The 15644-nt window shown below is 49.8% G+C and overlaps 1 protein-coding gene across 3 annotated transcripts in view; it reads left to right on the plus strand.

Moving 5' to 3' along the window:
- LOXL4 (lysyl oxidase like 4) overlaps nt 1-15644 on the plus strand; it is a 75260-nt gene that overhangs the window by 46073 nt on the left and 13543 nt on the right. The window contains exons 5-10 of one of the 3 annotated variants that reach the window (XM_078593181.1): nt 565-781; nt 1746-1929; nt 5253-5407; nt 7322-7492; nt 8884-9039; nt 15268-15433. In XM_078593181.1, coding sequence (XP_078449307.1) covers nt 565-781; nt 1746-1929; nt 5253-5407; nt 7322-7492; nt 8884-9039; nt 15268-15433 — 1049 coding nt within the window. The remainder of the gene's footprint in view (nt 1-564; nt 782-1745; nt 1930-5252; nt 5408-7321; nt 7493-8883; nt 9040-15267; nt 15434-15644) is intronic. The other 2 variants (XM_078593179.1, XM_078593180.1) reach the window with 2 other exon arrangements.

Genomic DNA, 15644 nt, shown 5'->3' on the forward strand with positions numbered 1-15644 from the left:
GGCAGACAGGTGTGGAACCTCTATAAGGGGCTTCCCAACCTCCCCGTGTCAAAAATCACTTTTGGTCCATTGGTGAAGGAGCAAACCCAGTTGCTTGTCTCACCGTATCTGTCCAGCCGTAGAGGCCGTTACTCAATACTGTAGATATGTTGAAGGTAGCACTTCTTAGAATTTAACCTTAATTAAGATTCTATGAATTTCTAGAAAAATGTATGTGTGGAGCGGTGACGCAGAGGTTGGTGCATTGTGCTATCAACCAGGCTGAGTGTTTAACATCAGTGGCCAACAACATGTCCTGTGTTGAACTTATTTCGCACCATACATAGCCAACGGTGCTAACTGGACATCTGAACCGACTCTGTGCTCCGAAATTCACCACAATCATTCGAGCATAGAGACACTTCGTCTCGACTTGAACGAAAGAAAAATACCTAAAAAAAAAACAATCTCCTAGAACGCTCCACTCTCATCATCTTTTGACGCACCGTACGGGTACGTAACCGTGTCCCAGCCGTTTGCGTACATGTCAATGAACCTCCTCGTGCTGGGAATCGATGCTGGCAGATCGCACCTGAAGAAGAGGACGCACGGCTACTGGATGCGGGACGTGAACTGCACGGGGAACGAGGTGCACCTGGCCACGTGCCGCTTCCGCACGGTGCCGGTGCGGAACAACGTGACGGGCTGCCGGGACGGAGGCCCCGCCGTCGTCAGCTGCGTCCCGGGGCCCGGATACGCGCACAGCCACAACTCGGGCTTCAGGAAGGCCTACCGCAGCGAGGTGGGGCCCTCACTGCCACCGCCGCCACCCAGGTCACTCTCTCGCTCTCTCTCTCGCGAACGAGACTCATCCCTTTTGTCTCTCAAGTTCCCACCTCTGGTTGAAACTAAATTAACATGACTTCACCTGACCACCAAACTGCTCGGAGCACAGGTGTCAGAGTTATTCAATATTAATGCTTCTCAGCTAAGGTTGAAAGTGCTTATGCTTTAGCTCTCTCCGTCTGTCTACTATTGCTCTTGTAAAGATGGTCTAATATGAGCACAACTCTACTATTGTGTTGTTCTTGGGAAATTAGCCTCGCCCAAACTTGAAGCCGCAATCCAGAACAAACAGGATTATTTTTAACTATGCAGAAGCGTTTTGCCGTGACAGCTACCCGTCAGCTTCCATACTGATCATTCTTCGGTAGATACACACATGCGGAAAAGCTTTTTGTCATCCATCCGTGTGTACTGGATTGCGAAGAGATACTCTGATTTGGCCTTTCGGCATAGCCCCATCTGCCTCAACACATCCTCAATACAATCAGTTGCACAGCTATGAAAAGGGGGGGGGGGAGGGGGGGGAACTAGACAGGGGCCCATTTAATTATTTGCACCAGGGCCTATACCAAGCACGTTTTGGCCACCGTATGCAAAAACCTGCTGTTCCATCGCGCAAACTCCGGTCATCCTCGCAGTGGATTTTGGCTGGCCATCGAACAAAGACGGCTACCACATCGCGCGCTTTCAGATGCGCTTCTGCGGCCGTCTGGAACGCTCTTCCTTCCGATGTTAGGAAGCCACTGGAGCTATGCACTTTTAAATATAGATTGAAAACTCATTCCTTGAGAACTGCGTTTTGTGCTTAGTTTGTTGTCCTTCCCGCTGCACCTCCGACGAGCACGATTGGCTACGTACGGTGCGAAAGAGGCTCCACATACACACACACGAACGTCCCAAGCAACCGCGCTCTCCCGCAGCAACCGCTCGTGAGGCTGAAGGGCGGCGCGCAGATGGGCGAGGGCCGCGTGGAGGTGCTCAAGAACGGCGAGTGGGGCACGGTGTGCGACGAGCGCTGGAACCTGGTGGCGTCGAGCGTCGTGTGCCGCGAGCTGGGATTCGGAGCCGCACAGGAGGCAGTGCCCGGCGCGCGCTTCGGACAAGGTGATGATGCCGGGGCTGGGGGGAGTGGGGGGCGCGGAAGGAGGTGGTGGGGGGTGTTGGCGGCGGGGTATTTAGAATCGTGCGTGCAGAGCATTCGGCCGCTATACATTTCCACGCGATAAGCCACTTCGTTGAGCTCTCATTTAGGGCCAGGTCGCTTCTGAAAAAGAGCTGTATAGCTCAGTGGGTCGTACCTTTTAAAATATAATCTAAGTTTTTATTTAGGGACAGGGCAGACTCACATCGCGGATGGCAGGTTGTGATTATTCCCGCGTGATCATCGGCATCGTCAGGATATTGTCGAGGTTGAGCGATGAAAACGTTAACGTCGTATAAAAAACTCATGACGCCATGTTGTGATTGACAGGCTTGTAATTCAGTGCGAGATCTAGGACGCCACCGATACCTCCGGCATTATTGAATAAGTCAAGTAAAATTACGTACAGACCTTTGTCAATCTACTGCTGGATGAAGGCCTCCGCAGGCCGTGTTGATCACGGTGGTTGTTTAACCAACCGTACTTCACCACGCTGGTCAATGCGGGTTGGTAAAGCGGGCCTAAGATCAGTTCAGAGAGCACTCGCCATTAACGTGAATCTGGGAATCGAACTCAGGCATCATGTTCAGTGCCCCTACCACTGTGCCACTTCTGCACTCCAATCAATCCCAATCCTCTGGTAGTCGGTCATCGCACGCACCGTAAACTCCGAGTTTCAATCAAATATGAGCAAAGTATAAAAACCGAGTATGCACCGTCGTGAAATATTATGCCCAATAAAATGTGTTAATTGAGTTATATTGATCTCTATCGGTCCGTGGACCTTCCAGACCAACATTATCCAGGAGCATACAGTATGCTTAAACAAGAAAACTCTGGAGCGGATTTGACGTCTGATCTCATCAGTAGCGTGGAAGATTTTCCCAATAGCATCTGATAACCCAACGCAATAAATAAACACAAGGTTTCTCTGACTTAAATGTGAAACTCAATGCATTATTCTGCTGCTACTGAAGCAGTCACTCTCGTATAGAGGGAACAAAACCGGCCTTTAAATGGAATTGTGCACATTGTGGAATGCCTGGACTGATTTTTGCAGAGAACCAATTTCAAACGCTCTCCCATCGAGGGTCAACATTCTTAACATTTATCAAATTCACTTTTCATTAAGGATGAAGGCAGGGATGAGAAAGTACCTTTGCGAGTTAAGTGTAAATTTAAGAGTACATTCACATATTCATGAACCATCTGTGTCTCATTCCTGGACCACCTGCTACATCAGAAGCTGCAATTCTTCACACTGGACAGGGAGAGTGCCTTTGTCAGCTGCCATACTGGTGGTGAGGCAACTGCCTGAAGCATGCAACACGTAGGTGGCAAAAAGGCACAATTTTACAATTCGGTCATTTATCTTAAGCGCAGCTCACCCGGTAGAATGCTCGGCTCGTGATCACGAGGTCGTCAGTTCAAATCCCGGCCACAGTTAACTTTTAACCTCACGTCCCTCCGGTGTTGTAAAAATGATCAATGCCTGCTGAGCATCCACCCGCTGGGAAGTCATTCGAGGTTATGGTACAACACACAACGTGCAGCTCTTCTGGCAATCCACTGCTAAATGCGGGGATTCCTTCCCATTCCATGTGGATTGTGGCGGTTATTTTACCATAATTTACCAGGCTGGTGAGGGTGAAAAGCGTACATGTGGTAGCACAGGCTCAACCCCGCTCGGCTTCCGAGATCAGCTGAATTTCGGGCGATTTGGTCAACCGAGGTTACCTTACGGATAAACTGACCTTTAACCGTAGGAATGTCGAATTTCCACCGGCTCAAAAAAAACCGAGAGAGCCCGTTAGTGCACGCGCGCCATTGGTCGGTCTGCATTCGTTTGCCGATCGCGCTCCACGCTGCAGCCACCTCCGCACTTCCGCCGACCGTCACTCAGGCCCGGCCGGACGGGGGTCTGCGGCGTCCCTTAGGGGGGCGAGGGAGCGGGCGAGCGGTGCGTGAGAGCAGCTGCTTATCACGCCCCAGCGACAGCCTTGAAAGAACCCAGGAATTTGGCAGTGGCAGACTCTGAGCCCCCGGGGGGGCAATAACGGCATCGGCAGGGGGCGCAGACGAACTCAATTAACCTGAACTGCTACAACAACTACTTAAATATCGCGGTGCCCTACCGAGAAAAGTCCTTTCTTGGCGAAGGCATCCACCACTGTTTCAATGACAGAAGCCTGTTTTATTGGCCTCTATCTTCACATTGCACCTATGCAGTGATGATTGTGGGGAAGGGCAGAGGTGGCGCAGTAGAAAGCACACTGTGCTATACACCTGGCAACCAGAGTTAGATTCCCGGCCATGGCTAATATTAGTGGTGAGTGTTATCATCTGAACCAGTACTGGGCACCTGGTTCACCAACCCGCACTGACCAAGATAGTGAAGTATGGTTAAATTTCCCCCATGACCGCACAGCATGGGAAGGCCTTCATCCATCATCTGATTGACAAAAGGGCTGTTCATGTACACATAATTTCAAAAGCATGGGTTATTGGCCAATGTAAAATCACATGGCGCGTACACGCAGTGCTGGTTGTTATGACACGGATTCCTGTGAGGTTTGTAATGCAATACGGATGGAGCATTGCGAATGAACTCGGAGTTAAGGACTAGAAACTCAGTGACCTCCAAAAATGCATGAGAAAGTCCACGTTCGCCCAGAATGCACGGCGTCTTAAAAGGCCGCGGTGTCTCCTACAACGCAGGTCGATAGGTACCCGGAGAGGTCGCGGGCTGAACGAGATGGCATTCGCTTTGCTGCAAATGTGGCGCAAGAAACTTCAACGAAGGAATGCGCTGCCAAAAAAATTACAAACACAGGAGAACCCAACACAACTTTCGGTAACCTCCGAGTTAAGAGGACATTGCAGACAATTAGTGTAAAGGCATTGTGGAGAGGACACGCTCATGAAGTTAACTTTCTTTTCGCACGACATGCTGCCTTATTCTCAGTTGATTCGTTACAAGATTCGGCTTTCCAGCAGCACTACAACAGAGAGCGATTTTGTGAAACCTTCCTACCCTGCTACTGGAAGCAGGCACGGGCTTTCTAGTCAGTATCCTCTTGCCAAGCATAAGTCACATCGGGGGCTGCAAAGAGGTCAGACTCTTTTGCTTGTAATCTTCCGTCACATTACCTGTGACTAACAAAATACGAGCGAACCAAGCACACGCGCTGGAACACCACGCGGCGATTCCGTGTGCCCTCCATCGCCCGCTCACCACCGCACCCCGTCTCCCTGCCGCACCCCACCGCCACCTGCTGCCCACCAGGCACGGGCCCTGTGCACATGACGCAGGTGGTGTGCAAGGGCGCGGAGAAGTCCCTCACCGACTGCAAGTTCAGCGAGGTCGGGGGCAACTCGTGCAGCCACCGAGAGGACGCGGCCGTGCGCTGCCACGTGCCGGCCATGGGCTTCGAGACACGGGTGGGTGGCAAATGCAGACGAGGGTGGCAGCTCGGGGCGAGGGTGGGTGGCAGCTAGATGCGAGGGTGAGTGGCAGCTAGATGAGAGGGTGGGTGGCAGATAGAAGCTAAACAGAAAGGATGGGTGACGGCTGTTATGGACAGGACCGGACAGAGAGTCGAAAAGGATTTTCAAATGCCTTTGGCGAGGTACATCCGTCAGTCACTTCTGTCCCTGAAGAGGGCCTTGCTAGGTTGCACTCTGCATGACACTCGTGTGTGCATATAAATAAATAAATAGACCACAAATATGAACGATAAACGAAAGTCATTAAGGTTGAATATGAAAATGTATTACAGTGTAAGGGACAAGAAACCTCCAAATGTTTTATTCCCAACAAAGGCAAAAAAACAACCATGTGATCAAGATTCCTACAAAAAACACATACTGCATTACATTGCACCCTTTGAATGTCCCAAAATGGAGCTCCACATTCATGCACCGGGCATGCGAAGAAACTGATATTCATTGTTTTTTAACTGGAAAGTTGTAAAAAAAAAAAATGTGGCTCAGCACATTTAAATTGTGTCCGCTAAGTAGCGCCAACCCGGTCCAAGCACAGTCTAACTTTATACCCCCCCCCCCATATATATTTCCCTTTAATCTCAGGGGCGCAGAGTTCAAGATAAAAGTTTAAAGGCTTACGACGCATGACTTTTATCGCCGCCCCGAACCCGTTGCCCGACAATCTGAATGCTGCCACACTGGGGCACGACCAGAGACATTCACATGCCTCTCTTGGTGACACCGCGGGGGGAGGGTTTGCAAGCAACATTTACACTGCAGAGCAGTGGCAAGCCAGTCCAGAGTGTAGAGAGCGTCAGCGGCTAATATTGCAAGTATTAACGTGTGCACCGACCGACTGCTGGGATGATTGTTTCTTGCCGACTGTTGTCAAAATGCTCACGCTCAATTGATCAATTGCAAATGTGTCGTTTCTCTCCTGCCTCGCGCTGAAATTGAAAGTGAGAAGGTAAGGTTTTGCGTTTTACCGTTGAACGCTTTAATAATTTTAAACGTTTAGAAATAACGATTGCTTCTATGTTTTTTATGCGTTTGCTTTTCCGAGTGAGTTACCTATGCGCCGAGTTTAGCCCTGTTCAAATTTGAATGCTTTATTATTTTGCTGGATTTTTTGTAAAAAAAATAACATTTTTTTTATTGTTTAAATAACACTGCTTCCTTTACAGTTCAATATGTGTTTGACGCAAGAATGTTGTAAATGCATTAACGGTGATTTTTTTTGCCATTTGCATCTGTTCCTGAAATTGATGAATGCACGTGTGTTTTGTGTTGTATGTGCACCATGTATCAAAACGTTATGCACATTTGTACACATGTAATTTGTTACGTGTGTTTTTGTGTGTGTTTGTATACATTTAAGGACTATATTTGCATATTTTTGGACACCCTATATTCGTAATTTATGTGTCGAGGCTTGCGTGCCTGTGTGGATAAATTTAAGTACTGCGCTCTTCGTATGATCTTCGTATTCCCGCACTTTGTGTGTATCAGTATCCGTATTGTTAATCTGCACCATGTGTGTGTGTTCATATAAAGTAGCGCACCGTGTGCGTGTTTGTGCATTCACAGAAGCATTCGTAAACACGCAGGTGTCAAGCTGCCACGCCGCGTGACCCCGTGGGTGACCGGACACGACCCCATCCCTGCGATATTCACTCACTCGCCCATCCGTCCATTTGTTCCGTTCGAGAGAGTGAGCGAGCGAGCGGGCGGGCGGGCGAGCAAGCGGACGAACGTTCACCCCTGTGGCTGTTGTTCCATTCGAGAGAGCGAGCAAGCGGGCGAGCAAGCGGGCGAACGCTCACCCCTGTGCCTGTCCCCCTGTTCCCGTATTCACTGCTAATGGCACAGATCCGCCTGACGGGTGGGCGCAACGAGCGCGAGGGCAGGGTGGAGGTGCTAGTGGATAAGGGCAATGGGAAGCACAAGTGGGGATACATCTGCAGCGAGGACTGGAGGACCCTGGAGGCCACGGTGGTGTGTCGGCAACTCGGCCTGGGTTTCGCAGCCCAGGCTATGGAAGTATGTACCCGCGGGGGTTCCTCCGATCGTTGAAAAAAAAAACAAAAAGAGTGGATGTGCAAGGGAAGTTGTCGCGATGGTCGTGCCGATGGGATCGACGGCGACCGCGAGATCAAAGCGCCGCCCGTAACACCGCCGGTCTGCCGCCGCCGCCTTTTTGCCTTCACTCCGCAGGTTCCACGGCTGCGCTTTGAGATGGGGGCCTTCTTTTGCAGGAGCGAGCTCGGCTTTGTGGCTTCGTCGCGTTAAGCGAGGGGACGGCATCAGCCCGTCGCTTTGGCTGAAGCGGCCGCAGCATCTCCATGAAAGTGGAATTCGTGCCATCCATTGTTTCAGCTCTCACTCCGCTCTCTTGTCCAGGGTTCGGCTTGGGATTTCAAATCATTCAGGCGGGTGCCGGGCGCTTGAGCTCGGTGGTTTCTGTCTTTTGCCTGCAGCATAATGCAGAGATTTCAGCAGCATGGAGCTATCTCAGTCATTCCCTTTTTTGCTTCTCCGCATAGTCCAGAGGGCTCTGCCTGAAAGGTAAATGGACACCGCCACTTTGGGTGTGAAAGACTTTTTTTCCCATTGACTTGTTAATTTCGGCCAACAACGGCATTCGCTTTTGTCATCTTTGCAACGACGATCACAGTGACACGCGCTGAGAGGTAGTCGGATAATAACTATAAAATAATAACGGCTGTCATATACTCATGGCATTATTAAAATATATACCCTTGTCTAAATAAAATAAATTATACTTCATTGCATATACAAGCATAACAAAATAATGTGTATAGAGTACATACTAAAAATACTCAAGAAGGAATTGGCCAAACATCCCAAGCTTGTGTTATGGATTCGGTTACGAAAAATATACTTTTTATTTCTCATATATGTGTACCCATACACATCTAAATTTGTCTCAAGAGAGCGTAAGAAAATAAAACAGCAGTGTGAATAGCGATAATTGGCAATTTCCAATGTTTTTTCGGCTTGAACTGCGTATTGTTCGGCATGATGTCCGACGTTTTGCTCCACGTGCTGGGAGCTTCAGGAACCGAATTCAGTTCCCTAGAATTCCTGAGGAAGCTCCCAGCACGCGGAGCGAAACGTCGGACAGCGCCGCCATCCAACCCAAAAACACTTTGTGAGAGCTCTACAGCCCAACCGCAAAAAAAAAACCCAACGAGTAAATGGAAAAGTCTTTCAAGATGTCTATGTACCTTTCTGGCGGAGACGACTACGCCTCTCTGGTGAGCGGGAGGCCACTTCTCAAGTGCTGCCCTGTCGCATGAACGCCGTTGGATGAACGCACGTGGCTGCCCCCCCCCATTCCTCCGCTGCCCCCCGCTGCCCCCCCTTCCACGCTCCCTCTCTCTGCCGCCGCTGTCGCTCGCTCCTCGCAGATCCGCTTAACGGGCGGACGCAACGAGTGGGAGGGCCGGCTCGAGGTGAGGCGATCCAAAAGGTGGGGCACGGTTTGCGGCGACGGGTGGACGACGCTGGAGGCCATGGTGGCCTGTCGTCAGCTGGGCCTGGGCTTTGCTGTGCATGCGCTCACGGTATGTGGCCGGTGCTGACCCCCACCGAGAACTCTCTGTGCTGCCGTTGTACACGCCCTGGTCTCCGCGGTGTTGACCTGGCCACAAGGATGTGCTGTCGTCGTCGTCGTACTTGCCCACTGGGCTAGCAGTCGACCTCCCCCTCCCCCGTGTTACGCACTGCTGCCCTGGCAGCGATGAGCCACCGCAGAGCTAAACGTGTCTTGGTGCGTGCCCAGTGGCCAATGTTGACCCACCTAAGTGCTGCGGTGACCTCAGGATGGGTGCGTACACATTGTCGACGGGCGCTGTGATGATCCATCAGAACGTTGTGCTGAAAGCAGAGGTCGCAAACGGGTTTTGATTCCTTACCCGTACCCGTACCCGGCCGCACCAGGGTCGCAAATGGGTACCCGTACCCGTACCCGGCCGGTACCCGTACCCGTACCCGGCCGGGTACGGGTACCCGTTCCCTACCCGTACCCGTACCCTACCCGAAAGGAGTGACAAACGGCTACTCACCAGTGACTCACGGACTACCCGTACCCGGCCGGGTACGGGTAGCCGGGTATCGGGTAGGGTACGGGTATCGGGTACCCGGTTGCGACCTCTGGCTGAAAGTAACACACGGCCGAAGATCATTGCTGACCCACCACAACACAGTATTCCCAGTGGCTATTGTTAACTCACGACAACACAATAATCCCACGGTAAATGTGCAGTGCTAATTGTTGACCCGCCACAACACTGAACTTCACATTTATATTTCACGATTGTGTAGCGTGTGTTTCGCGATACGGTCACGCCTTGGCTCAATTCAGAAGAAGTGTGGTCACTAAGGGGAACGGAATGTACTCTGTGGCCGGGTAGGTCGAATCTGTGATTAATTTTGTGATTCTTGTTTTACTTGAGTTACTTAAGGTAACGTTAGGTTACGCAGCTGCTGCCCTCTCTCACTAAACCCGCTATTGTTCTGTTCAGAGTTTCTACCAATCATGCTGATTGCGCGTGGGTGTGGGTGTGCGCGCGCTTATGTGTGAGCGCGTGTGCGTGTGTGTGAGCGCGTGTGCGTGTGTGTGCGCGCGCTTATGTGTGAGCGCGTGAGCGCGCGTGTGCGTGCGTGTGGGTGCACTACTGCTTTTCACGCACTGCGCCATGAACCCAGTGACCTGTGCTCGATTCTCAGCCAAGGATAATATTTGTATGAACTTGTTATGTGCCTCCTCGAGATGGACGAAGCATAAAATGGGTACATGGTACCATGTGTACCACTGGAGAGACAAAGGCAGCAGGTCTGGTGGTGGTGGCCACACCATGCCTTTGTGTGCCATGCCAGCCCTTCATAGATGCTCACAAAGAGCACTTGCCCCAACAACAGTATGTTAAAGGCTGCATGGAGGACCTGTGTATTTTTGCACGTGGAGGACAGTTGCTCACACGATGCGCTATCTTTGTCTGTCGCTCGATTCTCAGCCACGGATAAAGATAACATCGTTGGCTGGTGGTGTCTCAATCTATCCTGGGCCTCCCTTAGGTCACCTCGGCCTTAAATGAGTATACAGAGGAGTGCATAAACATCAGCACTGGGGAGACAGATGCAGCCAGGCGATTCGCTGAACGCAGCATCCCTTTGTGCACCATGCTGGCAACAATTGATTCTCGCTAAGACCATTTGCCCCTGCAGTCTGTAAGGTTAAAAGGGAGAATGTCCGTATGTGTGTGTGTGGGTGTAGTCGTCTGATCAGCAACCTGCAGCACAGCGATCTGGGTAAAATTCGTTGTCAAAACGCACGCACACTACCAGTGGAACATTATATTTGGACCTCGTCGAGGTTGGCTCAGCCTAAAATTTATAAATATCTGATTCATTGTGTCCATGTCAGGAATTAGGGACAAAGGTGGCAGAGCAAAGGTGTTTACCATGGCCCGCCTTGCATTGCCTTTTGAAATGCGCAACGAAAACATTTCAATTGGCAGTTTCACAAGGCTAAAATGGGGCATCTTTGTCTATGCGTGTCATCTGGTGTTTGTGTAAATGCCTGTGGAGATTTATTGTTCGGAAAACTGAGTCAGTGTTCTGTAAAAAAAATGTAATCGGGAGCTGCCCCCAAGTCACGTCTAAATAGACGGAAGATTTAGTGAGTAGCACGGAACTCAGAGTAGATCCAGAAAATTGAGACCCATCCTCGCCCCGGCCAACGGAATGAGAGGTATCAGCGAAACTGTGATATTACTGATATTGAGGTCACGTGCAGTAGGGAAAGGTGCGGGTCCCCCCCCCCCCCCCCACTTCTTCTAAGATGTTTTACCAGTGTAGAGGAGAGTATGCCAAAATATTTTCTAGAGGCCCTTCCGCCAGCAGTGGCTCAGCAGGACATTGCGGGGCTGCGCCTTCACCACTTTTCCGTTGAAATTGCTGTCGTGACTTTAGAATTCTTTCAGGTAACTGCGTTTCCTAAAGTTGCCATTTTGGGTCCGGTCCTGGTTATTGTAATGCCGGTAGCCCATTGTGTTTGTTTGGTCAGCAAAACCTCGACCACTTAACTGCAATTTTCTTAAAAGCTGTATTTTCTTTCGAATCGAGTTTCTTTCATTCTTCACATTATGAGTGGCACAGGGCAGCGGAAAGTAATTCATCTCCGCACATTTTTCTGCATCATGTGACCCATAACTGGAGGAATTTTTCAGTTACATTTATGCAGCTGCCATGAGATTTCATGATCAGTCTAAAAGATTTTGATATGACAATACAAAGATTTCCCGTATAGCCTCAACAGGCTGTTGGGGCACGTGCTGTTAGCGAGCACCTATAAACAATGGCGGAGCCAAGATTTTTAGGTAGGGGGGGGCAACCCCTCCAGCAATGAAAAATTATAGAGGACTTGTTAGTAAGTAAGGACTTGTCCCTTGCTTTTTATTCGACACGTGTGCGGCGATGGCGCAGCCATCGATCGAGGGTCAAATTCGAACCGCGTTGTGTGATCGGCATCGTGCTCGCTGAATGTGAATGCCTTCAGGGAAGTCGTGTGCTGTATACGCAACTGCGCACAATTCTGAGTCACTTATAACTGCTTTGCCGTTATTTATTGCCAATTATGGACTCAGACTGTTGTCCTATCATCTCATAGAGTCCCTGGCACGTAATAATATGCTACACAGTGTCAGTGGGGGTCGCAAAATGCCGATTTATTACTAATAAACCCAAATGATCCGATCGAAATTAGGGATTTCGATCGGATGGGGGGGCAAGTGCCACCCCACCCCCACTGGCTCCGCCAGTGCCTATAAAGGGCGGTATGGCACGCAATGAGGTGGGTGGCCAGCACCACGCCTAGCCGCCTTTGTCTCCCTAGTAGCGATGTTTATACATCGCTCTGGGTACTCGTTAGAGGCTGAGTTAACCTAGGGGAGGCCCAGGACCGGTTCACACACATGCGCACGCACACTGTGAGCTCATGCAACTCTTGGATAGCTTCTTTGTGCACACTCAGGGTATTTTATCTGCTCCTTTCAGCAAGTAACATTCGCTTTATTTAAAACGCAGTGTAACACTGCAGATGTAGCATGTATTGCAATCTCATTTCTTTTTGAATTGTGCAATTGCACAAGTATGCAAGCTCATAGAATTGCTTTCCAGATTCAAAAACTAAAAATGTACAAATGATTAGGCTTTCTTTCCATTGATATGAAGTATAACTCGAACATTTTTTTTTCTTACTTAGTTCATTTTCAACATATGTAGATTATGCTTTTTCTTTGGCACTGATTAGTCCATAAAATTCACATTCTGACATTTGAACGTATAATTTTATTAAGCACTGCCGTTAAATAATTTGACATTTTTTGCACAGTATTTGTTTTATACCTCATTGGGAATTTTGATCTTACATCCATTACACTGTATATATGTATATGTCATCTTAAGGTCATTGCAGTTAACACATAAAATGTCACCGCCAAATGGCTACAATGTTGTATTGGTAACGTTATGGGAATTAACCTTTTAGGCACCTCATTTATATTTCAGTTTGGCCAGCGATTCCGGGTCTGACAAAATAAAAAATACTTTTTTCGTCTTCAACTTCACCTTTAAAAAAAAAAATCCCCACTCTAATCTATTTCACATCTGGGTTACGTGTTACTGTATGGCCAGCAGACCATCTTTTTTTCTTTTTACACCGGTAGCCTTGACTGCTGCAAGACAGACTCCCAGTCCAAATGGGTGCAGAGTCAGCGGAAATTCGGAGCTGGTCAGGGGACAGACATATTTCTCCCGTCACCAACAGCAGAAATAAACAGCCATGCGGAGCGCGGCAAGGAGGGGGCCTCACTGCAATCATAACTCACTGAGGTTTTGTACGCACTGCCAATTTGGTGATGTTATTTGAATGAGGATCCCATTGGCCCGGTCGTGTTAACAGTGCACCTTTAGGAAATGTACGGTCCACGTGTCAAACCAATGCCGGATGAGGGCCTTCCCATGCCGTGCTGGTCGTGGGGGTTATTGGACCACACTTAACCTCCTTGCTCAGTAGGGGGTTGGTAAAGTTGGGGAGCACAGAGGTGGGTGCATATAAGTACAGTACAACAATGGATTCTGCTGCACTGCCCTCTGCTGTCCACCAGCCGATAAAACATCTCATGCATGGTGGTCGCCCATCCACACTCTCAGGCCTCCTCTCTGCAATAAATTAAAATAGCGACAGTAACTATTTACGCGTAACAGCTCAAGTCTCTTTTCCAAGAGAATCCTGCATGGCACTTTTGGCTAATCGAGTCCAGTTGTACCTAGAGAACACCCACACACGAGGGAAGAACACTCAAATCATCCACACAGATAGGTCAGCAACTTATTTTATATGCAGTACTGCCTTGTAGAGACTACCGCCACAAGCCCTGAGATCTGTGCACAATCCACCAACCCTGCCTCCAAAGCGTTGAATTGCATCCACGTGTATGGCCACCAAATTTCTGGGAAGCTCAACACGAGGGGATGGGTGGCCAGCACCAAGCCCGGCAGCCTTTTGTCTTCCTAGTGGCGATATTTACACAGGTACTAATTTTAAGCTGAGATGACCTAGGGGAGGCCCAGGCCTAGCTCAGATAATCGTCGCTGGTGTTGGCTGCGAGCCGGAATCGAAGCTCGGATCCCGCCGGGTTTGTCGCGCAGCGTGCTAACTGCTGCGCCACCGCTCCCCTAGCCATGCACCAACTACCTTGGCGACCTCAAAGTCAGCAGCGCAGGGCAGCGCGTGAGGCTGCCCTCCCCTCAGGGGCGAGCCCCGCTCTCTTGCAGTCCGGTTGATTCATTTCATCTTTCTGTCCTTAACGCAATTACGCACTGCGCCGTTTGGCCATCCTCTTTTAATGGCAGTTTCCGTACTTTCCGAGACATAACTCATTCACCATCTCCTGCCCAGCTGGCAATCCCGCAAATAGGAAACCCAACAATAATATGGCATCACATGCCTTCTGCAGACGGCAGCGGCCTGTTCTTCGCGACTTTGCCAAGGCATGATCTCAAGTCCCCATTTTAAAATACCCTGCTTTTGTTTATACAGTACACAAATTGCAAATACTTTTCGCTGCCATGAGCAACATATGACACATTTTTTTAATGGAACAGTGTGTAATAGGCTTCCCTCATGGGGCTTTCTTCTGTATCTTCTGAAGTTGTTTTAATTGTCCTTACTCGTGCTTCTACTCCACTGCCAATGCAATCCCTGACATCTCACAAAGGATAGATATTACAACAGTCTTACACACACATTGTATAATACAATAGTTGCTATTTCAGCAAGTAATCGACCATGACAAAAATCTGAGAAGAGGATGGGCCCAGGCAGTGGAGTTTGTTTTGTGTGAAGAAATTAGCACTTGGCTCCCAGGCATGGGTGCCACGGTGATGAGATGTTAACTACCTCGCCTGGTATACAGGAGGTCGTGGGTTCGATCCCGACTCTAACGCCTGTATTTTGCAGTTCCCACGTTATCCCCATGGTCGCGTGTTTGATCCCTTCACGTTTAGAAACATGCGTTTCTAAACGTGCTCTTAAGTGTCCACATCATAAGCCACTTCTTTGAGCTATAATTTGCGCCCAGGTCGCTTTTGAAAAAAAAAAGCTATATACCTCAGTGGGCTTTACCTGGAAAAAAAAAGTTGTTTCGTTTAGTTCAGTCTTGAGGTCTCGCACTGCTCCGCTCAACTTAACCATCTTGCCCTGAACCCCCGGCCGCCCTCCACCCCAGGAGACGTGGTACTTCCAGGGCGACAGCGGCGTGGAGGAGGTGCTCATGAGCGGCGTGCAGTGCTCGGGAACCGAGATGTCGTTGGCTCACTGCCGCCACCACGGCAGCCGCGTCAAATGCAAGAGAGGGGGCGGCCGCTACGCCGCCGGCGTCGTCTGCACCGAGAGTACGCCGCACAACCGCTACCGCCCCGTACCGTCGACTCTTTAAATCGCGAGCACCGTTCGTTCAGTCGGCAACTCTAACCGAGGTGGAAAGCGTTCATGCACAAGGCAGGGCCCGATGAGCAGGCCACTCACCCCTAGCGGGTGTGGTGTGGATAGTGGCTGAGTTGGGCATGGCTATGTCAAAAGCTACAAATAAATTCCTTAAAACAT

This window comes from Lampetra planeri, chromosome 4, assembly GCF_965212315.1.
Source record: "Lampetra planeri chromosome 4, kcLamPlan1.2.h2, whole genome shotgun sequence".
Lineage (NCBI taxonomy): Eukaryota > Metazoa > Chordata > Hyperoartia > Petromyzontiformes > Petromyzontidae > Lampetra > Lampetra planeri.